Source organism: Artemia sp. Qi Xiang Cuo, chromosome 21, assembly GCF_049724085.1.
Source record: "Artemia sp. Qi Xiang Cuo chromosome 21, ASM4972408v1, whole genome shotgun sequence".
Lineage (NCBI taxonomy): Eukaryota > Metazoa > Arthropoda > Branchiopoda > Anostraca > Artemiidae > Artemia > Artemia sp. Qi Xiang Cuo.
The window spans coordinates 36,348,538-36,372,526 of record NC_142814.1 but is presented as its reverse complement, the minus strand read 5'-3'; the positions used below and the strand labels follow the sequence as shown (position 1 = coordinate 36,372,526).

At 37.4% G+C, this 23,989-nt stretch overlaps 2 protein-coding genes across 4 annotated transcripts in view; both read left to right on the top strand.

Moving 5' to 3' along the window:
* The first annotated feature begins 789 nt into the window (after positions 1 to 789).
* On the top strand, positions 790 to 23,165 carry LOC148939497 (uncharacterized). The gene is given in 3 exon segments (XM_089106892.1): positions 790 to 2,169; positions 2,171 to 2,301; positions 22,805 to 23,165. Coding segments are annotated over 3 exon segments (1,872 nt in total).
* The window catches only part of LOC148939496 (solute carrier family 41 member 3-like), a 273,122-nt gene continuing 267,949 nt past the window's right edge, over positions 18,817 to 23,989 (top strand). The window contains exon 1 of one of the 3 annotated variants that reach the window (XM_089107152.1): positions 18,817 to 18,869. The gene's annotated coding sequence lies outside the window, so the exon portion shown is untranslated. Of the gene's footprint in view, positions 18,870 to 20,199; positions 20,244 to 20,398; positions 20,422 to 23,989 lie in introns of those variants that run through there. The other 2 variants (XM_089107150.1, XM_089107153.1) reach the window with 2 other exon arrangements.

Genomic DNA, 23,989 nt, shown 5'->3' with positions numbered 1-23,989 from the left:
TACGACTGGAAATTTTTTTATTAATAGAAAGATATATAACATTAATACGGGTGAGTTCCTCGTAGGGTTATTCAATATATCCATCCAATTGATCTTTTGAATTTGTTCTTGATCACCTGAGGGTGGTGGCAGCCAATCATAGGGTCTAATTTTTATTTCATATTTACGATCTTTTCTCAGGATGTCGTAGGTATTTTTGAGAATACAGTCGACAAAGCCACTTCATACACTCCATTGTCGTCGAATTTGATGGTGGGGGAGATTTTCGTCCAAAAATCACTTGTTCTATTCAGGTCATTGTAGAGAGGATCAGAAACATTGGACATGAAAGTCACATAGAAATCATTGGGCATTGTTAATATCTTCAGCACTGACCCAAGAATCAAAATCTGAGTTGTATCCTAGCCAGCGAACAAGCAACTGTCTCTTGCCCCTACGAGTACGACTCTTTAATATCTTTTCAATTTGATAAATTTCACTAGTGTTTCTAACTTTTTGAAGTTCATATTCATAAAAACCGCCAAGAATCTCATCATCTTTGGTGTCTCGCAGTCAATATTGGGCCAATACTTTGAATAAAATGAGTCATTCTACTGATATCTCTTTATGTTTTTTGTGATCCTCTCACCTTCATGTAGCCTAATTTCTATTATTTTTTTTTGTCAATCCAGCACACTCGCAGCTCAAGTAATAGCAACTGGTGTCACATTATACTTTGGTCCAATACTTTGGATAATTTGTGCCATCCCACTTATATTTCTATGTGTACATTTATTATGTGTGATAATTATGGGTGATTTCCCTTTTCTTTTGAATTCTTCTATTCTTAATTCGGTTATATTTGATCAACCAAGTAGGGCTGGTAAGCAAGAGACTCACATGCTTGACCCTCTCCTTGAATCTATGGTTAATTCTAGCTGCAATTATCACACTACCATTGATTATTGTGATAAAATTATACCCTCAATGTCTTTAAATAGTAGCTTCAATGTATTTTGTTTGAATATGCGTGAGATAAGAGATAAGTGGGATTGTCTGGAATCATATTTGTGGTCCGATAATTCTTGCCCTTTTGATGTAAAAGGTTTAACAGAAACATGGTTATCTGATGGTGAAAATTTTATAACCTATGATATGCATCGTTATGTTGCTGTCCATATCCCCAGAATGGTAACAAAGTGCTCAGGGGGTATTTCTTTATTTATTAAGTCTGATATTGAGTTTAGAAGAAGGCCTGACCTTGAATCCTTGTTTACATCAGTAGTGTCAAATAGTAGGACAGTTTATTCTCTTGTTATTGATCTGAAAAGCCAGTTTGTATGTGACACTGTTTGTTTGTTTTATAAGCCCTCTCCTTTCCCAACACATTTGTTCTGTGATTTGCTTGATCAACTTTCTTGTGTGGGGTCTTTTTCTAAAAAACGTATTTGTGTTTTGGGAGATTTTAATTGTAATATGTTAAATATTGGATCAAGTGATGAATCTGACCATCTCTTTGATGTGCTTTCTTCTGCTGGTCTACATCCTTCAATTTTTTTTCCTTCTCGTGTTGACCCTACTAGAAATTCTGCCACTTTAATAGACAATATTTTCATTTCTCATTCTTCTAATTTGAAGTTTACTTCTGGTCTTGTTTTCACTGATCTTTCTGATCACTTCCCTATTTATGTTTCCCTTTTTGTGCCTCAAACTGAGATTGCTGTGGATGAGCAGGGTGAGTCTTCCTTTAGAGCCTCCACAGATAAAGAAATTTCTAATTTAATACATAGTCTTCAGAGTAATGATTGGTCTAGTGTTCTTGAAGCTAATGATGTTGACTGTGCAACAAATTTATTTTTGTGTCGTATGGGAGCTCTGTTGGATAAGCATTTTCCTCTTAGAAAGAGGCCAAGGAATTCCATACCCAAATGTCCATGGATGTCTAGAAGTCTGATCAATTCTACACATATGAAGGCGTCTCTGTTCAAGGCTGCATGTAAAAGTAAGACACAGGATGATCTTTTGAAGTATAAACTTTATAAAAATGTGCTTACTTCTTCAGTACGTGCAGCCAAAAAGCTATATTTTTCGCGTCGAATTGATGAGTGTAAGGGGAACTTGCGAAAGGTTTGGACTGTAGTTAATGAAGCTCTTTCCTGCAAGAAACTCAAACAGTCCCCCCCCTTGTCGCTACAGGAAAGCTGATGGATTTTTTGTGGACAAAAATTCTTCAGCAAGCGCCTTCAATTCGTATTTCACCTCACTTCCTTCAGTTCCTAATCCATCCTACAGCAGAGGAAGTAGTTTTTCCTTAGCAGAAAAGTCATTTTTCCTTTTTCCATGCAGTAATACCGAAATTTCTAACACTATTTCTCAGCTTTCAAGTAGCCGTTCAGTTGATGGTTTTGGTTTGAGCTGCAATGCTCTTAAAAAAATTTGTCAGTTTGTTTCTAACCCCATCTCACACATAACTAACCTCTCTCTTTCTTCTGGTGTAATTTCCTCATTTATTTAAGGTTGCTAATGTTGTACCTTTGTTTAAAAAAGGTGATTCATCTCTAATTTCAAATTATAGACCTATTTCTCTCCTTCCTGTAATTTCTAAGGTTTTTGAAAAAGTAGTGTATTGTAGACTCTCTTCATTTGTATTTAGTACTAATACGACTGCAGGTAATTCTTTCATAACTAACCATCAGTATGGCTTTCGTCCCAGTTTTTGTACCTTGCATGCACTTTCGGATGCAACAGAGTTTGTGCGTGTTAACCTTGACAAGGGCTTGTCTGTTTTGGGTCTATTTCTTGACCTTTCAAAGGCATTTGATATGGTCGTTCACTCTGTTCTTTTGTCTAAATTATCTTCATTATGAGTGCATGGAGTCCCACTTGAATGGCTTAGGTCTTACCTCTCAGGGAGATCTCAGTATGTTTCGGTTAATGGCACCTCTTCCTCTTCCTTGCCTATTGTGAAAGGTGTCCCACAGGGCTCTGTGCTTGGACCACTTTTGTTTTTAGTTTATATTAATGATATTGTTGATGGTCTTCATCCCCTTGTGCACCCTATTCTTTTTGCTGATGACAGTAACTTTGTCATTGCTGCAGTGGACCTGCCATCTGCCACTTCCCTAGCTCAAGGTCTTCTTGATAAAGTAACAGATTGGTGCTGGTCAAATGGTATGACTCTCAACAGCCAAAAAAGTACCATTGTACATTTTCGGACCCCTTATCGTATGAGAGACGCAGGGGAGCCAACCATCCTGGCTTATGGGAAGGATATTATACCGCAAACTACTGTAGTGAAATTTCTTGGTATGTATTTTGACTGTTTTCTTTCTTTTAATCCCCATGTAACTCATAGCCGTTCCCTTGTCCTCCGTCAATCTTCAATGTTATACAGGGTTAACTCATTTCTTCCCCCAGATGTTATGCTTTCTCTTTATTATGCTTTTATTTTTCCTTTCCTATTGCTGTTCTGTCTGGGGTAGTACTAATAAATCTCTTCTCTGCTCACTTCAAAGAGCCCAAAATAGGGCAGTGAAGGCTACTTTTCTTCTACCTCGTTTTTACCCTTCCTCTGATCTTTATAATGATACTGGAATAGCTCCGCTGGAGCGTATTGTGGGTAAAAGTTACCTTTATTTAGCACATTCTGCTTTTCTAGGTACAGTTCCACCATCTCTGCAGCAGTTTTTCTTTCTGTCAGGCTCACGTAGGTACTCTCCTTTTTTACGTAGCTCTTATCGCAGGTTCATTTTACCTAAGCGATCATCGACAGCAGGTCAGAGGTCTCCTGTTTATCAATCTATTTTACTATGGAACTCCATCCCTCCTGATGTCCCTCTATCTCTTTCTGCAAAGGCACTTTCTCACTGGGTATTTCCAGTATATTACTTCCCCCCTTTTTTTTCTTCTTTTTTTTTACATTCCATCCAAATTTATATGTCTTTTTTTTCATTCAATATATTTCTCTGATTTTTTTTTTTTAAATTTAATTATAATTTTCAATCTCTTCTTCGTTTATATATTATTTTTTTTCATTTTTTTTTTAAGTTTCATGTTAATTCCCCTATTTTAATAAATTTCTATTGATCCATTTTTTTTTTTTTTTTTTTTTTAAGTATGTTTTTTTTCTGTTTTTTTATGTTGTTTATAATAGTGTCTTATTTGTTTTGTTGGCCCTTTACAAGCTGAGCTTCTTGGGCGTGTATAAACTTTAAGTTTGTAATTGTTTAGTTTTTAGTATTAATAGATTGATTGATTGATTGATTGATATGTTGTGGGTTCAGTGTCCAGGATTTTGGATACTTTAAAAAGTTCAGTGCTTCATAAATAATTCCCCTTTTCAAAAATATTGGTGGTTGTATTAATTCGAACAGTATCACCCACATTGAATTTCTTCTTCACATTTTTTTTTCTTTTTCACCATTGGGATATTGCTTTAGAAAAGCATCAAATGTATTTTCACTGTATTGAACCTCCCAAGGGCTTGAGTTGGACAAAAATCAATTGAGTCGGATGTTATACATCTCCATGACTTTGTCTATCCCGAATAAAATCAAGTGTGTTTTTTAGTGTACAATATCTTGAAATTAATAGACGAATCGTTCTTATCAATCGTTCAGACAATGCAGCCTTTATCGAGCTGTGACTATGATAAAGTGTTGTATTATATTTCAATAGAACCTTTTGCACATGAGGATGAAAAAATTCGCTACCACGATCTGATTGAATTTTTCCATAGCAATCCTGTTAAAGAATGCTACCTAAAGCAAGAGTAACCACAACACCTGTCTTTGACTCTACTGGGATTACATATTAATGATGAATACGGATTTTGATTGACTCTTGAATATATTTTTATGGCACATTATGATATCATTTAATCGCGTCTAAAGTTAGAATATCCGCTTGCATTATATGCAGAGGGGAAAAGGCTTTATTTTGTCGATATTGTTTGCCACGAAGCCAGCAATTCCAATGCAGTGTGTAACTCGGTTCATTCTGTAGATACTCTTTTGCTTTTTTTAATTTACTGCCAGAAGCTACTTTAGAAAGCGTTTTGGGGGAACTTAAACTTCCCGCTTCTCCAATATTTTCATAAACATGTTTCAAAACTTCAACCATTTTGAACGCAAACACGTAGTGTAATGTCCACTACCCTTTTGCACAGTGGAGGGTGAATCAATCCGTCTTTTGACTAGCAGCCACAGGTGTTATAAAATCATTGCTGCTGCTGCTGCTGCTAGTATTTTCAAATATTGAATCTTCTTCTTTTTTAAATGGTGTTGGTGTTGTTGGAGGACTATATTCTCTTAGTTTCTTTAGAATTTGCTTATTGCCAATAAGACTTTTGGGGAAGTTTGATACACTTAGAAAGGTGTATAGATTATTGTCAAAGGATAAAAGTCCTTTACGATTCGTCACCATATCACAAATTAAATCAACTAGATTATAACTTTTTCCCTGAATTATAATTCGTTTCCCTGTGCTGTCAACTTGAACTTGATGTTCAGTTTCCAACATGAGATAAGATAATACTCTTTTACTCTGTTCACGATAGGTCACTGGCAATAGGTTTCCAATTTTCAATACAATTGAATTGAATTCTTTCTCCTTTGATTGCACTGCTGCTGCTGCAGAATCTTGAGGAGATGTTTCCTGTTTAGAAGGTTTGGTGACGATAATAAGGGTGGGCCTCTCAAAATAAGATCTTTGGTTTTCATTACGTTGCAATACATCTTGAATTCAAAATAGATTTGCGTCATCGACAATATTCCCATCATTAATGAATTTGCTTAGATTGTCTTCAAAACGTTCGACGGGCGAGAGGACAAGTTCAAATGGTGTCAATTTATATGATTTAGCCATTCCGTATAGAAAATTGTTTACAAGTCCTGCAATTATTGGCAGTAAAAGTGTGAAAAAGCTACCGCCCGCTTGAAGGAGAGGTTTTCTTTTAAAAAATTTTCCCTTGTTTTTGCAATTCAAGGCGCGTACAGTGGAACGATGTTGCTTTGACTGTTGTCTAAACACCTTCTGACAAGGGTACATTGCCCTCAGTTAAATTTAAACAAAGTTCAGATATTAGATTAATGAAATCATTGTCAACACCATGTTTGAGTATGGCCTTCCTGAGTGGAGGTTTTGAAATGCCTAAAACGGAAAATAAATGCCGTTGTTCGTGTAGTTTCTTCAGTGTCATAATGGCAACTAATAGCCTTTTCTACTGTTCACCGGAAGATATACTGTAATTTCCTTGTCGAAAATGTCGGTGACTACACGCGAATCCTTGGGTGTGCTCTGATTAAGATATAGCAAAATGTAGCCGTAGGGCTTATTTGTCACCTGAGTGTACGCTGAAAGCAGAAACTTAGGGGCGCCGGGGTATATTTGCTTATTGAGAGTTATTAGCGAGCTAGAATCACGAACAACTCGATAGATAATATAGATGGTGCAATTCAATGCAAGAGTTCGCATACTTTTGCTCTGATAAAACAGATTGTGTAGAAATATGGTTATGGAAATTAGTTCATGATGAGAGCGAACGGTGAACAGCTGTAGCATTTCCTCCGAGAACTGTTGGATTCAGCCAAATCATCAATAATCCACCACGAGTTTGGTTATATACTATTGAAAACATCAAGTCCCTGTATGAATTGTATTGGTATAGATGTGGCAATAGCTTTTATATGATCGTTGGACTCCTGCCAAATACTATAGCAATAATAAATTTTCTTTGTTTTTTCTAAAAACATTTTATTACAATTTTGAATTATTTTCGCTAAAAGTGTTGTTTTCTCCAACATTTATGGACCACACAGGAATGATTTGAATGGTGTTTTAAATTGATACATGCTGCTGCTGCTGTTGACAACAGTCGGACTACAACTAACTGTAAATCGTGCGTGTCCAATGAATAAGTAGTAGTAATAATTTTCCCATAGATTTATCTAGTACGTTAACAAGAACAACAAAAACAGTATTTCATGGTCATTTATTTGACATGAAAACTCTATTTGTTCAACAAGAACAAAAAAAATGACACTTGTTCAAACATGAAAACTCTATTTGTTCAACATGAACAACGATAAAAAACACTTTATGTACAACATTTATTAAAAAAAAAACACTTCTGTTCAAACATGAACAAGAACAACAACATCACTTATTGTCATAAAAACACTTTTTGTCCAGCATCACTTTTTGTACATTAGCACACTTTTTGTACATTAGCACACACACACACACACACACACACACACACACACACACACACACACACACACACACACACACACACACACACACACACACACACACACACACACACACACACACACACACACACACACACACACACACACACACACACACACACACACACACACACACACAGACACACACACACATACATGCACACGCACACACACACACACACACACTCACACGCACACACACACCCAACACCACAAACCCACCCCCACAACCACCCCAAACCCCAACCCACCCACACCCCCACCCCCAAACCCGGCCCCCAACCCCCCCGACACCCCCCCACCCAACCCCACAAAACCAAAACCCACCCCACCCCCCCCCACACACACACACACACACACACACACACACAGACTTACACACTTACACTTACACCATTCTCGAGCACAAAGACTTTGTCGGATATACATGACATTGTATTCTTTTCCACTCTTACAGGTATAATTCTTACACTGTAAAGAGTGAATTTCAAGCACTTGTGCTCTCGGCACTAGGCTACTTTCTACACAGTCTCTGTAGACACTCATGTTGAAATTGCTCTTTACAAAATGTGTAGGCACCCGTTTAGACGCCTGCTTTACATCCCCGTTATGTGTTTCTACGCAATAAACTTTAGGACCCGGGAACACCCCCCTGGATATCAAATCACTCCCCGTCTCTGATTTTAACATTAGTAGTTGGTTGGGGGATTGACGTTTCACCACTCGGGGTAGAGGGACGGATTCCAGTTGGTGAAATCCATCCGCGAGCTGATGTGTTCCCCATTCTCTAAATCTCCCAATAAATCCTCGGTTTTTACCTTAACAGCAGAGAATCTGTATCCCCGTAGTAAACTTGAACCTCTCCCTCCCGTCGCCATTGCACCTTATAAACATTCTAAAAAAACGACAACATGAGCTTTTTGGAAATTTCAAGTACTTTACTACCTCCTGCTATATTCTTGCTCAGTACGACAATTCGCTTCTTTTTACTTGGAAGAATCATGCCAGCCTCTATTCTTGTGAACTATGTAAAATTAAGATTGAAAATAATTCGTGCATCCACTTGGGGATCAGTCACGACGTCACAATGAGATCTGTTGCGTACGCTCTCACACATTTCGCCAAACACTGAATTTAGAATTAGTTTGTACATTCCCTTCTCTACTTTATTGTTTACCTGAGAGCGTTTATCAACAAAAGTGTCGATAAACGTCTTTAAGTATGGTTTCTGACTGAATTGCAGGACCCTATGTATTTTGGTGATCTTGAAACCATTGTTCACCATCAAGTGCAAAAGCACATGGTGAACAACGATATTCTCCTTAGGGTCCGAATGTGCAATCAGTTTTTGCTTAGAGGGGGTCCAGTGCTTCCCCATATCCTCGACCAATGATCGAATGTAGGGGCTCAGTGAGTCCCTGCTCACTGGTCGATTGATACAGGGAAAAACAAAATCTCTGACTGAATCATGAAGCGCCAGTGGAATGTGCCCGTCAATTTCAAAGAACCATCCTTGTGGCCCATTGTCCTCGAAAGTGGTAATGTCGGGGAACTTACAGGGATTCTCAAGCCATTGATAGTTCCCACACGGCAAAGAGTAGTGAGACATTGCCGAGGGGTATAATGAGTTAATGTCCAAGAACACTGCATTTGACTTTGCACCGGTGCTGTTTTGTCCACATGGATCGGTTGTCAAGACACGATCCCCATGAAAAAAACATACAAACCCCTCATTGATCTTTCTACAAAAAGGTGTTGATCCACAACGGTGATTAAGCCTATTTCCTCCCTACTAATTTTTAAAATCAAGTCCATCACCAAATGTGGTGTGGAAAAATAATAGCCTATATCTAGTCCGAACTCTGAATAGATTTGGTCTGTGTTCTTGCGGACTATGTCTAACAGAGTTGAAACGTCACTGGCCAAGTACAGTCTACAATAATCCCACCCATTTTTACAAAACCTCACCTTAGACCACACCTTCTTGGCAAACTCATATTCCTCGGCTGTGCATTCACTGTTGGTGAGTGAATTATAGAATTCAATTGGAGGTAGTTTCACCTTGCTTAAGCGAGCACCAGAACAGTAATAGTCGTATGCGTATACACCTTTACAGGTCAATAGGTCATACATTTCACTGTCTGGAAAAGCTGTTTAAGCAAAGGAAAACTATCAAAATTGTCGCTTTTCTGCACTTGATTCAATTGACTCAATGCCTGGGAAAAAAAACTAAAAGAATCTAAAAATCTGATTTTATTCCAGCACATATGCCCATTATTTACTACCTGCCATTTCAAATCGAGAAGCACCAACTTCTCGGCTGATTTGGGAATGAAGTTATAGGTAAATGAATTATTAACCCATGGACTATCTTCTCCCCCTCCCTCCCTGTGCGTACGTGCCAGTGCCGGTAAAATAAATTTTAAATCATAATTTTAATTGTGAATAAAAACTAGAATAAAAACTGCTGGCTAACGTTTATGTTACACGATTGATGCGCTACCCCCAGAGGATATTTCCTGCCACAAGTGATTGTGGTCTCTGACTTTCCCCGTCCCCCCGCATTTCCCTTTAGTCCCCTTATCCCCCTCTTCAAACTACCCTTACACACCCAACATATGTTTTTATTTTTAATCGCCAAACGATCCTCTGCAGACAGCACTATCAGGTAATGCGTATTTCTCAAACAAGAAATAGCGCAATTAACGGTGCCAATTAATTTAGTCAGTGTCTTGATCATGAACTCTCCCTCATCCAATGTTTCTTCTATTTCTAGCAAATACTTGATGTTAGAAATGTCTCTTTGTGCGTGGGCGTAGGACACTGCAATAGCTTGATGTTCTTTGATTCGTTTTGAAAATCGAGGATCCTTCACTTCCACTATCTTCGCTTCACGGTCCAACGAGATTTTATTGCTCTGGAAGAGAGTATTTTGGAAATTTGTAAAACTTTAAATGGCCCTATCCCCTGAAACTGTTTCCACTGACTGCTAGCCATGCCGTCTACAGTGCTTCATATGATCCCTTGGTTGTAAATCACCACGGAATCGAGACAGGCATGTCGGACAGTAGACGCGTACCCCTATTGTCTTAACCTCCCCCAGAACTCTACTAATGTCTGTAATTGGGTTGAAATGGCCAATTGAATTAGCTAGGTCACTAGATGGTGGTGCGTACTACAGCCAAACCCAATGCTTGACCAATTCAATCGATGGGCCTCTTACTTGGAACACTACCCCTGTCTTATTTGAATGAGCCCCATCTTCAAGTTCAATTTTATACTGAACCACAGTAACGCCAATATTTAAATGGGCTTTAGCCCTTTAAAAAAAATCAAGTGACCTTAGCGTTACTGGTTATTTTCCCTCTAAACAAGTGAAATCTGCAATGGGAAAACTGGACCCCTCCTTCCCATGTACAGACCAGTGATCTAAATTCGTCTTGGTAGCGTCACGTGCCAGAGGCTCGAATGCTGATATGAGAAAAAGCGTACTTGAAACATTTTTGAGCTGTTTCAAAACAGATCCGCTGGATGCCTTGACAACCTACTAAATCTGGATTATATTTTAAAACTGTATCCCTATCATACCCCCCCCCCTGCCCCCCCCCTTTTAAAATAAAATCTTTCTTAAATTTACAGATATTAACGCTTAAATTTTCAAAATAAAGAACTACTGACCCACTCCCGTTTACGTTATAATTCTCGAGATGTGTAATAATATGACCTATCCACTCGAAAAAAACACCCTCAAAATTCTCTAAATTTGTATAGACCAGTCGCATCTCGGTGTGTACATAATGATGGTAAGCCTCACTTTTTCCCTTAATTAAATAAAACACCTTTAAAACAATGGAAACCTTAATTGAATCCCTCACTCCTCCTCCCCACAACTGAATTTGATTCTCTAGCAGTGCACGAATTCTATCTACATAGTCATGAACAATTTATACAGGGTCAAACACAAAATTACAACACAAAAGCGAATTAAATGGGTCTCCAAAGGTTGCAGTGTAGACAACTATTGTATTTAAAATTGTATTTGACAGCTGAAAGTCAGGAAATGGTTTCAATTGGATATTACCCCCTCCTCCCCCTTTTGCATATTATTATTATCAATACCCCTCCCCCACCCCCACCCCCTCTTGTATATTATTATCAACACCCCCTCCCCCACCCCCAACTCCTCTTTTATATTATTATTATCACCACCCCCTCCCCCACATTGTTCAATAATAGGGCTACGGGAAGGCACTTCATTCGATTGAAGTGTATGTTATTAGGGGCTAGAGGAGGGGCCTCTGTTAATTCCCAGGTAAAATCTTCTAAAATTTGTATTGTGTTTGGACTCAAGTCTCCCCAATCCTGCCCTACTGTGCTATTATCAACATTTAAAACAAATCACTTAAAAAGTCATCAATGTTATCAGGAATAAATTCAAGTGAATTAACGCTGACCTGCTGAGATTTTTCATTGTTGTTGTTGTAAAGCCCAATAGGCGCGTCCTCTCCTTCTCCAACTGAAGAGCAGGGGGGAGATGGCGAGTATGGAACTAGAACAACCTATAAATGAAAAATAGCTTATTTTCAAAGTGTCTAAATCACCCCTACTGTTTTAAAAAAAATTGGATTATTATTATTTAAAAAAAACGTGCTGCTTAGCGGTAGCATTTACTTCTCTACTCTATATATATATTGATTCTGAAAGTTCCAACTTAATACAATCTAAAGGATGACATAGAAGGTTTTGATTTTGTTCAAACAACCCCCCCACCAAATTTCCACTATTTAATGCCCCCTCCGACCCCCCACCCCCCCGATCTGCCCAAGCGGGCCCCGCGGTGCTTCCCGTGGCACTTTCCGGTCGCCGCAGTGGCCGCCCTCTCCCACCTGTATACGATAATTGACCTGATTTAAAAAGGGGGGAGCAATTTTTTTTCTTTTAATATCTTTGACAGGCTCTGACTGACTGACTGACTGACTGACTGACTGACTGACCGACTGATGAAATGAATTGATTGTTGGAAGACAGAATGCTTAAAACTATAATATTCAATGGTGAAAAATAGCATTCTGCTTTGACTTAAAAGAATCTAGTCAATCTATTATCAGTAATTGACAACACTAGAAAATAAAGAAAAATATTATTATGAGATAGCGAAGAGATAGCGAAGTTAATGTCTACAGTGGGCCAGAGAAAATAGGAAAGATTAGAAAAAAGAGTGGTTTTCTTTGACAAGCAAGCAAAAAAAAATTACATTATATTTAGATATATCTGAGGAAGGGGGAGCAGAGAAATTTAAAACAATGGTTGGGGTGGGGGTTTAATATTTTAATATCTCTGAGAGACACACTCACACTTTTACAGCGCGATGAAAAATGGGTTTGTTGTTGTTTAGATATTTCTATAAGTTAGGTAAAAAAAATGCTCACATTGTTATATCCCGGCTGCAGTTGAGTGCCTGAAGGCCCAGGCAACACATGCTGGAGGGCAACCTCCTGACCGTGTGTAGGTGGGGCAGCGATGTCAAGGGCTTGAGGGGCTGGAGCACTGGGGCTTGCCATCATGTGTGCAGCCGTACAATCTCTTTTTAACTTTCTGACAGCGACATCAGGTTGAGCGACAGCTCAATGGTCAGGGGATTGCGTTGAGGATGTAGCTTGCCCAGACTGCATAGGGGCTGGAACTGATGGGGCTGCCTCATCCTCTCTTGCTCTCTTAGGTGGAGGGGGGGGGGGCAACACATTCTTAATAATTGTCATTAAAAGAAGAGAAAAAAGTTAGTATTGAAATAATTTTCCTCTTTTTCACAGAATAAAAATTAGTACCAATTAGTAAAAATTAAATACACAACTTGTGAGAAACAAAATCCCGAAAAGCATAGAAATTCTATTTTTACCATTTAGAAAATAAATTAAAAAAAACTATTATTATTCCTTAGGGCCAGCAGATGCATCAAATCCAAGCCAATGATTTAAAATCTAGATCTCAAAATAGCCAACCTGATAAATAGGCAGATAAATAAAAGCTAACCAAACACTAAACTTGTCTGGGTTATATATATATATATAGGAATGACTACATTAGTTTTCTTGTCAAAGGGTGTACATGTCTGTACAATGAATCCATCCCCTTGCGGTTAACGGGGGGGGGGGGGAACAGTTTGGTTCACCTTGCAGCGAAGCTGCGAGAAGCGAGGCACTGTCCCCCTTCCCCCCTCTTCCCATATAAACACTGAGTACTCAAAATGAAAAACAAATACTACGCTAATTCGACTGAAAAAAAAGGATCTTTCTGTGAAACCTACAAAAAGCTTAATCCGCTGGTTTCGTAGATACCGGATGACTGTTGACAGGATGCGATAATTAACCCTATTTAAATCTTTTACGGAACTGATAAAAGATAGGGTGATGGCTTAAATGGAATCAGCATATTAATAGCTGACAGAAGTCAGTTGTCACTTTAGATAGAAATAGAGAAAGCAAGAATTTTATCGAAAAAAGAGAATTATTTCCATTGCAAGAATTAAAGTCATAAACAGTGGTGGGTTTACATGGTTAAAAAGAGCATTTTTTATAGTCTTCTAACGACTATAAAGATAGCGTAGTGGAGTTTGCATTAGAGTGGGAGGAGGGGGGGGGATTTACCTGAATATACTGGAGGGTGACCAAGGAAAATAATATTATTTTGAAAATATAGAATGAAAATGTACTAAACAGAACTCACATTGTAAATCGCTGTAGCCAAGGCTTCAAGCTCATGAATAATATTCGTTGTTTTATCCATTGTGTCTTGGAACTATATGATAATTTAATCACAACCCATATCCGTTATATATGAAATCTCAAGGGTGAATTGCAATGTAATGGGGTAAACCATATTTACGCGAATCTCTGATTGGTTTAGAAGGAGATGTAACCGACTCTCTGATTGGTTTAGAAGGAGGTATGTACTTCCTGTTTCCCATTCCTGGATCATAACATTCTCCCCACCGATTATGTAAATCAAGTTCTCGGAAATTCACTTCCCCTAGATCAATACATTCCCCTAGCGATTATGTAAATCACACAACGTTTCATTACACCTGGCCAAACAACAACAACAACAAATAAATCGACCTTGATATCATCCATTAGACATTAATAAACCATGAATAAATGGAGTCCCGTTCGGAGTTAGACTCAATTATAGATGACAGCATGGTGTTCGTTCAGTATTCTATGCCCATATATGGTGTCCCGTCATGAGTTATAGATCAATACATTTCCCCCCACCGTTAATGTTCATGTGCAAACTTCACTCCGGAGTCAATACACTTGAAAACAACAAATAAATCGACCTTGACATCATTCCTTAGACTCGATCGATAATCCTGGAATAAATTATAGCCTGTCAGTGTTAAACTAAACTGTAGATGGCAGCAGGGGTGAGGGATGGGAGTCGATAGGCCCTCCCTACTATTGAATTGCCAGACAAAACTTGTAATTTATTTTTTGCGTCGCCAAGAGATTCTCTGGGAACAAAATGGCCTGTTTGGTTAGGATTAAGCTCATACTATTAGGATTAGGAAAATTAGGCTTAATAGTAAGATTCTAAACTAATAATTATGGGCACTATTCTGAAGATTAATCAGCCTTCCCCTCGCCAGTGGGCTACAGATCCTTAGAGCTAGGAGTATAGCTAAAATTTCGTATATGAAGGATTTCAACTCGTTCCCTGAGAGGGGGTGAATCCAGCTACCGAAAGGGTATTTGTTTTTACTGTTGTACAATAAATAATTCTTAAGTTGTGATTTAAATAATTGTGACCATTCCTGCCATTTTGTGTTGTTGCCTGGACCCTCCCAACATTAGGTGGAAACATTTTTAAGAGAGAAGAACAGAGGAAATGTCAGTACTCAGGGGAGAACGTTTAAGATCCCTTTCTAGATTTGCAAGCCCTTTCCTCCAATTTCTCATTTGTTTTTGTGTAATTTACATATTTTGGTTAGTTTTGCTTTTCGAACTTCTGCTCCCGCCCCAATATGAAACCCTGAGTGTATACCCGACAGAAGATTTTCTTTTTCTTTGATGGTTTAAAACATAATTCAAAAATGTATTTTTAGGTCTCAAGTTTTCTACTTTTTCTGGGGCTCATATCGCTATTACTTTTTATCGCTATTACACTTTCATTTTATTACTTCTTAATTTCAATCCACTTATGTCAAGGTCATTTATTGAGCCATATTTCATTTCTTAAAAATATGGGAAATAGAACAGGGATTATCATTTCTTTATTGAAACTAGAAAATATTTGCAATATTCGGAACTCTGCATGGACAGTTTTTGGCCCGTTATGGGATAATTTTTCATAGCTTTTTTGTACACTTTCTATAGCGAATTTCATGGCAACTGTTGTCTCCTTACCATCAAGGAAAGCCAAAATAGTGCATAAACCATCAATATTTCTAAACACACCAGTTTTCCTTCTAATTTCACGTTCATTTTCTCTCCCAAACATGTAAAATATAAGGAAATATGGAAAAAATAGGAAGCTAAGAAAGACTGGAATGTAAGAGGAGCTCGTCACCAGTGTTCTGGCCTTCGGTGGATTAGCTCTGACTAGTTTATAGTTGTTATATATCCTCAAGAAAGTCCCAGACAGCATGGGATCAGTTGAACAAAAATAAAATTAAATTCATCAATTTTTACGAAAGGATTTCAAGTATTCTTGCTTGCTTGCTTGTAGGTCCGTCACATATGGAGGGAGGGGAGACGCCCTCCCCCATACTGTTTTACCCACTCACCCACCCACCCTCCCCATACCCCATTTTATTGCATGAAAGTAAAAAGTGACATTAAACCCTAAAACAAACGTAAATCAACGTAATTGTAAGGAAGTTGCATCTCTTTCCAATCCCTGGTCTTTGTGCTTGTGCTTGGCTTCTGCCATAACGAAAATAAAATACTCAGTTGATACGTTTACTTTTCATGAAGAAAAACAAAATCCGTAAAAGCACATCCGTAAAGATCACTTCCAGGAAAACGGGTAGAATTTTGTATTTTTTTAGAAGCTTGGTTTAAAGGTTCTCATGTATGTTGAGTTCAAAGGCATAATTTGTATCAATATTACAAAACCTTCAGGATGTTTTTCATCTTTTTCTAAAGCTTCACAAATAGTCTTAGGATAAGAACTTTTGATAAAACTTGAAAACTAATTCAATTTACGCATATGGAATCAGCACAAATAGATGATTATTATGATGATATTATATTATTTTTAAGTTTTTACTTCTTAGACTTGGATATTAGTGACAAGAATCACTCTTTGCTTACTATTTATTAAGCAAGATGGGTTATCCAACTTCTCAAACTTTACCTGTGTTCTTTTGCGATAATAGTGTTTCACCTAAACCTAGTAAAGGAGATTAGACTTCAGAACAAACAATGTTTAATGTCTAGTTAATTAGAGCCTATAGTAAAATAAACCTTAAAGTCAGTGGCAGATCCTGGGGGGTGCGGGGGGAGCGCCCCCCCCCCTAGCTTAGTCCAAAGTAGTGTAATTTACTTAATTAACTCAAGTTAGCGTTAATTAAACTTGCTCCTAACGCAAGTTTATTGGAATAACCTATTTTGCGCCCCTCCCCCTAAAAATAATTTTTTGGATCAGCCTATTTTGCGCCCCACCCCCCTGAAAAAAAAATCCTGGATCCGCCCCTGCTTAAATTTATGCAACATACTACTACTAACAACTCATTGCAGCACCAAACCGCCTGAGGGCAACAGAGATGTATAAGCTCCTCGTGCTTTCTAACATTTTAATAACTTCACCCTTTATGCCTTCCCAATGGGTTTCGAACTCCTTTAAATCCTTTTTATGACCTTTTCCTGTCTCATGTGAGGACGGTGTTCTTTTCATTTGGTCCAAGATGGATGGACAAAAGGGACTTATGATTGTCGTTTCAGTTAATGAGCATAGGCATAAAGTTCACGGGATTTGGCATCTTGAACCATCCCCGAAAGACTGTGAGGGGGGATTGGGTGTCTTTCATTACTCTTGATAGGATTTTACTTTGCACCCTTGCAGTTCCCAAGTGACACATTTACTAATACATAATCTTATGTTACCCATTTTTAGAAGAACGTATTTTACTCTCATATATCTCGGTTATATTGTAATGATCATTCAAAGAGCATTTGTTTAAAATTAGTTAAGTACGGGGGATAGCCTTACTAATAAGGATAAGACATACAGAGAATTTATTTAAAAACTTACATTTTCAATATAATAAATACATTGTTTTGCCCTTAAGAAATTTGCCAAAGAGGTGAATATTAAATGAGGCCCTATATTTTGGCAGGGCGCATCATTTATAGTAATACCCTTTAAAAATGACATGCGACTTTATATGTTTTGGTTATGATTCCCAAAAATTATAATACGGTTGAATATTTATGGATGCAGGACTTGCCTAACGCTTCTTAGGAGGACAATTTATCCCTCATGTAAGTATATGTGGTTATTATAAGCAAATGTCGTAATTGTAGAGCCATGAGGTAACTGCCAATCTTTAGAGGCCTGCTTACTTATTTATACTTGTGGCAAAGCACAAGCTCCGTCGGCTCTTTTCTGGCACTGAAGTGCCAGAAAAATGCCATAAATTACCATCCTTGGCCATAGGAGTAGCATTACGTAACGGAATAAATCCCATATCGGCAAAAAACACCCAGAAACTCCATATCGGACTTGCCTGTGGCTAGCCAGGTTTTGCATTTGCTGCTACGGTGGTTCTTAGAGTGGTGTGGAAACAGTAACCTCAATTCATGGATTTGTAGGAAAGGGGGAGGGTCAAAAATGTATTTTTCCAACTCTAGAGGGGGATAGTTTTTTAAACGAATATGGCAAAAAAAGTCATTTTCCCATAACAATACCAAAAAAGGTATCTTGAAAGTGTAAAGGGGGGGTGTGTGTCTTTGAGGGTAGTTCCTCCCCTCTCCAATTAACGCCACTGTGTATAAAGTTAGATGATGCCCATGCTATTCTATAGTAAGATTTGTTAATAAAAGTATAATTACTTACAACTACAGTCCCTATAGAATATCCCGTACGCAATTTAGTAAATTTGGCTTTCAAAAGTAATTTTCAGAGTTGACCAAATAGATAGAGGGCATTATTTTAGCCTAAAAGGAAAGGGGACATTATAACGGGATCTGAAAACCTCACTTGATGTCTTTGCCAGGCCAGGAGTTCTACGGACGGGACAAGGCCCAATTTGATATGATCTAGCATTTATCTAATAATTTAGTAATTATTGTGTGAAAAAAGAAACAATAGAAAAAAGTAGCATTCTACATTTTTTTTTACCATTTTTCAAAATCCCAGATTCAAGGTCAAATTCAGTAATCCGAAAATATTTAGGATTGACCTACTTTACCGTCATCACTTTTATCCAGAATTGAGAAAATATTGCGTCCACTTATGTTGCAAATATTTAATGCTTGTTTCCGTAACGGAAGTGAATATTCTAATAGAAATTAGCGCTTGCGTCTCCTTACTATAGACTGTAAGGGATCTTACTAGTCAGTTTCGTTCTAAAAACTGGTGAAGTTTGAGGGTCCTTATATTTGCAGCTTGTTCTATTTCTTCTTTGAAAAGAAATAGGTGAATTTTTATCTTTCAAGCTCGCTTTTAGTAAATGTCTAACCTTTTCTGTGCTGTTTTGTCCGGGGGTAAAGAAACCGCTACTAATACACCTGGAGTAAAGGTACGTATTTGTGCTACTTAAACAATGTGACTCTCCAAAATCGAAACATATTAAACGTCGAAGCTACTGTTCAGTGATTTTCGGCTACTAGGGGCCGTGGTTCATTCTAAACTAGGTTAACTATGATTATGAAACTATGATGACTATGAAATTATAACTATGATTATAGTTTAAGTTTACTAGGCTGAGAAAAATATAGTCTTACATCCTGGTTTTAATTAAGAAAAATATAAAATGAGGGATTTAGTGGATTCTCAGACATTACCAATCGACTGTCTATGGTGCACCGAAATCAGACCCTGGATAGATTAGACAATATTTTTCGGATTTTTATTAGCGGATGTTCGCTTCAAGAACTACTTTTTGTAAACATTACGATATTCATATCAAATACTATGTATCAAACTCTTTCATTTTCTTGTTTTAAAAATTACAGATTTTCTCAAGTTTTTATGTAGTTTATTGTAAACTGAGTCATCATCGTATTTCCCTAGGAATAGACCCCCCCCCCTGGTTCTTCATCAAATCTAATACAACAACATAGAAATAGTAATATCTATCTGATGATAACCTTAAGACATTGAAATAATAGGCTTTGATTTTGGTAGACGGGCTTTTCAAGTATTTGTTTGTTTTTTTTAAGTTAGGAGATCTAACAAAAAATAAAAAATAAATAAGATGGACAAACAAATAAATAAGACAAAAAAAATAAATAGATCTCACATTTTCCTCTTGTTGTCTAGTTTTCTCGTCCTTTTCTTTAGATGATTTAACTTATTTTCCTTTTTTCCGTTGCAGAACACATGGAGTTGAAAAATTTGGATTTTTTTTATTAATTAATGCATTGTTTGTTTTTTATTCTTTATCACTGCTTTGTTTAAATTAAGCCCATTTTTCTCGCTTAATTTTTCGCAAATAGAAAAGCAGTGTGATCTAAGAAATTATTTTCTTATTTTTTTTTTTTAACAAAGAGATGGCCTGCCCCCTCCCAAATGCTGTTTCTGGTTTAGTTACGAGCGTTTTTGTCTTCGTACTAGATTTATTTTGGGCCCTTCTTGGATCTGAGAAAAGGTTGTGAATACTTCTCTGGTCAAACATGTATTGAGTGTACACAAGACTCAGCATTCTTTGAAATGGTTGATCCTTTAAGAGCTAATTCGTTATATTGATACAGATAAGAACATGGGCTGACAAATTCCTCCTACAAGAAACCTGCTAGTATTCTGCAAGGTGTCTTTACTGATATTTGGATAAAAGGGTATAATTTATAGGTAAGGTAAAGAATGCAATCTGTAGAGGTGCCACGAGGTTTCGCTTTTACCCTTGGTCCCGTATAGCTCAGGCAGTGGGTCATGACGTTTTTGCGAAGGGATGAATATAATGATGTGATTTCTGATCCTTGCTCGAGGGGGCTATAGCTTTTACCCAAAATATTTACGGTAAAGTCAGGTAACTTCAATTTTTGTAAAATTTTTAAAAGTAAGAAAATAGTGTGAAAAAAAGTTCTTTCAATCTACATTCCCTCCAATTCTTTTTTTTAGCTTTCTTTGTCATTGGGCGAGTGTTACTGTTTAGCAGGTGGTCCTTATCTTCACCACAATGACTGAGTTTAAATCAAGATTTGGTTATTTTCAGATTGTACATATTTTAGTTTTTTAAGACAAATAGGAAGAAGTCAAATGTATAGAGTATAGATCGTATTTCTTGAACGGTTCGCAACAATGGCTCGCCTTATTTTCTATGATTTCACCATAAGTTTCTATAAACGTACGAATGGATGCTTAATTAAAAATTCTGTGGGATTTGTACAAATTAAGGTCTAAGTTTTGTTTGTTACAAACCCAAATTTTAATCAAACAGTTCGTATTAAAGGGCTGTAGGTAAGGAGCGACTCGGGTCATTAGTAGCCGAAGCTCTAAAAAGGGGGAATTTTATAAATAATTAATACCTGACGAGAATTGGCTTTTTATACTGATTTCAAATGCTATGAGCCTGAGAAAATTTGCGTCATCAGAGAACCTTTTTGTAGAGGTTCCAGGCTCCTATCTAGAAAAATATGGATTTTTTTTTAGGAGTAAGTTCACGGGTGCATGTTTATTTGTTTGTTTGTTTTTGTTTTTTTTCAGGGTTGATCGTACCGAACGATGGGACTAAAAGAATAGGAGAGGGCTAATTTGAACGGAAATTAAACGTTCTAGTGTCTTTTTAAGCGACCATTGAGATTGTGCCACAAGGAAATGACGTTTTATGCCAGCTTGTGGCACCATACTACGATTTTGCCCTAAAAAAACCAAGTGGCTATTGATTGAAATTCTGAGATAGCCCATCATTTTAAAAGTATCAGAAAGCTATATATTGAGCCTGCCAGTTGCAGCGGAAGTAATGCAGCACGGTTGCACATTCGGTTATGAAAAATCACGTAGTCAAGACAAATAGTGGTTAATATGGACATTTGTCGGTACTTTCTCACTATGTGGACACCTCTAAAGAGTCAAGTTTGATTTATGCTAATGAAATAAAACAAAATAGGATGAATATATAATAGTTTTAAACAAATTTGGGCTATATATTTGCACATTAGGGGGTGGGGTTGGGGGGTAAAGCATTGCATATATTAAATACGTTTAATGCTTATATTAAACCAGAGACAGATACCCGGTTATAATGGTTTATTAAGAAAATTACAAGCATTACATGTTACAAGAACAACTACAAGAACAACTTTTTTATTACAAGGATACATTTACATTTTATTTACAAATTACAAGAACAACTGTATTATTACCGGGTCGATATCCGTCTCACCCGTTTCACTGTTAGCATTAACCAAACTTGACTTTTTAGAGGCGTCCACATAATGGGAAAGTAGGCTACCCATTTGTCTTAATGGTTTTTTTTTAACTTTTTTATGAAATTATGTTTTATTATGTATAATTGTGCGTCAAGTGTAATGAAGAAGGGGTAGTGGGTCATTGTGTAGGCGGGGATTGTCTGACACTTGTTTCAAAGCTTCAATCAACTACACTGATTTGCTTCATATTACATAAAATGATATACAGCGATTTGTAAGTGTGCATCAGCTATTATGAAGGAGGGGCAATGCGTCATTTTCAGATAGAGGGGGCGATGCCTCAAGGAGTGCATTTTAATCCCCAAATAACTCTCATTGTGTCTTCAGATAAATATAGATTGTGAGTTAAAAATACCATAAAATTTTCATCTACATGAAACATAATACCGCTACCCGCCCACCCAAACTTCTGTAGTAAAACTTTTATTAGGAACTTGTTCAACAAAGCTACTGTTATCAAGAATGTTGACTAAATGATAACATTTTGTCAAAAATTTTAATTATATCCAACATTTAATTCATAAGCTGAAAAACTGACAAAGCGTGACGATACCAATCAATTTACAATTATTGATATATACAATTTAACAGCGGAGGCTAGGCGGACGGAGGCTAACAAGACATTGGAGGCTAGGCGGCTGATAGCCCAAATCATATCTTGGTTAGGCCTGGCCGTGATATAGAAAAAATCAAGTAGGTGGATGTCTATCATCCTTAGTTCTTCCCTAGGGTAATAGACCATCATGAAGAAGTCTATAGTCATTTATTTTATACAACTCTGAAAATGCCTGCTTTGCCTCTCACAGAGACTACATGTCTTGGCTTTACCCTAATTAATTAGGCTTTCAAGTCTTTACAGAGGAGTGAACTGCTTCTAAGACATTGTTCTTGAATGTTTCTCATGTTACCTTAAGATTCGAGTCATTCAGAATTATTTGAGATTTTTACAGCGTACTTTTCTTTTATACCGCGATGTTTCAGGTTCCAGATATTGAAAGAAGCAATTCTTGCTCGAGACTCGCGTTTTGTAAGACGGAGACGAAGAGATGCAGCCGCAAGTCTGTGGTTGATATTGCTTAGTTCCGCTCCCGTCTCTCACTACAGTTATGTAGTCTATCATCTTCCTCGTCTTCCCATCGCTACTGTACCGAGTGTTTTTGTGCATCCTCTTCCTATTGAAGAGTGTGTTTGTGAGAGTGAGTTATTTGCTGCACAGAGCTGCAGGAAACGGGTTCTGTTTTCATTGGCAGTGTATGGGGTTGTTCCACCAATTTCTCCAGCAGCAACAACGACATCTGAGAATAAAACTCGTCTTTGCTGGTGCTGTCATTATTCCGTCTGAGATTTGCTGGAATGACATTATGCGCTTCTTTGCATACGTAGTCATCACAAGGCCCATTCCAGTGGACTGAATCATTTCCAGATAATAGCAAGTAGTATTCGTGACGTATGGATTTGCAATAGTTGACGAAACATCTCAGTGATGTTTGATACTGAGGCATGGTTACTCCACAACTCTCGAGTGAGCAGGGCTTTTACTCCAGGGAACTGTAGCGTCCAAACATTTCCGATGGCGATCCTCAAGCCACCATGGTCAGTTAGATTCTACCGTTGGTCAGAATGCTGGTACCGTTGGTACAAGCATATAAAGTTGCTTGAGCACTGTTGGTTAGACAATTATTCGAAAAGAAAATGGAAAATAACAAAAATTACTATATACTAACGAGAAGCTGCCCCTCCCTTCTGCTCGATTCTTCTTTACACATACTACAGGCTGTCCTAAAGTCTGGGTACATACGAACTTTATTTTTTATCGTACAGGACAATTTTATTTAATTACAATGTTTAGGTAATTATATTTTCAATATGATTTCCATTATTTGCAATGCTTAATATAATGCGCCTTGCTAAATTTAGGTGAAATCGATTGAATAGGTGACATTGCCATCGGTTTCAGCACACCGACTGATAATACGTTCTTTCAAATGGTACAGATTCGCCATCTTCATTGAGTAAGCTTTCTCTTGCTTGAGTAAACTATTTTGAATACATAATACCTAGCACTGAGAATGCAAAGGCTTGAAACAAATTTAAGATTTGTCAATGTATGATAGTTGACTTCTTATTTTTATTTTATTTGGATCTTGGGTATTTGAAACAAATGAT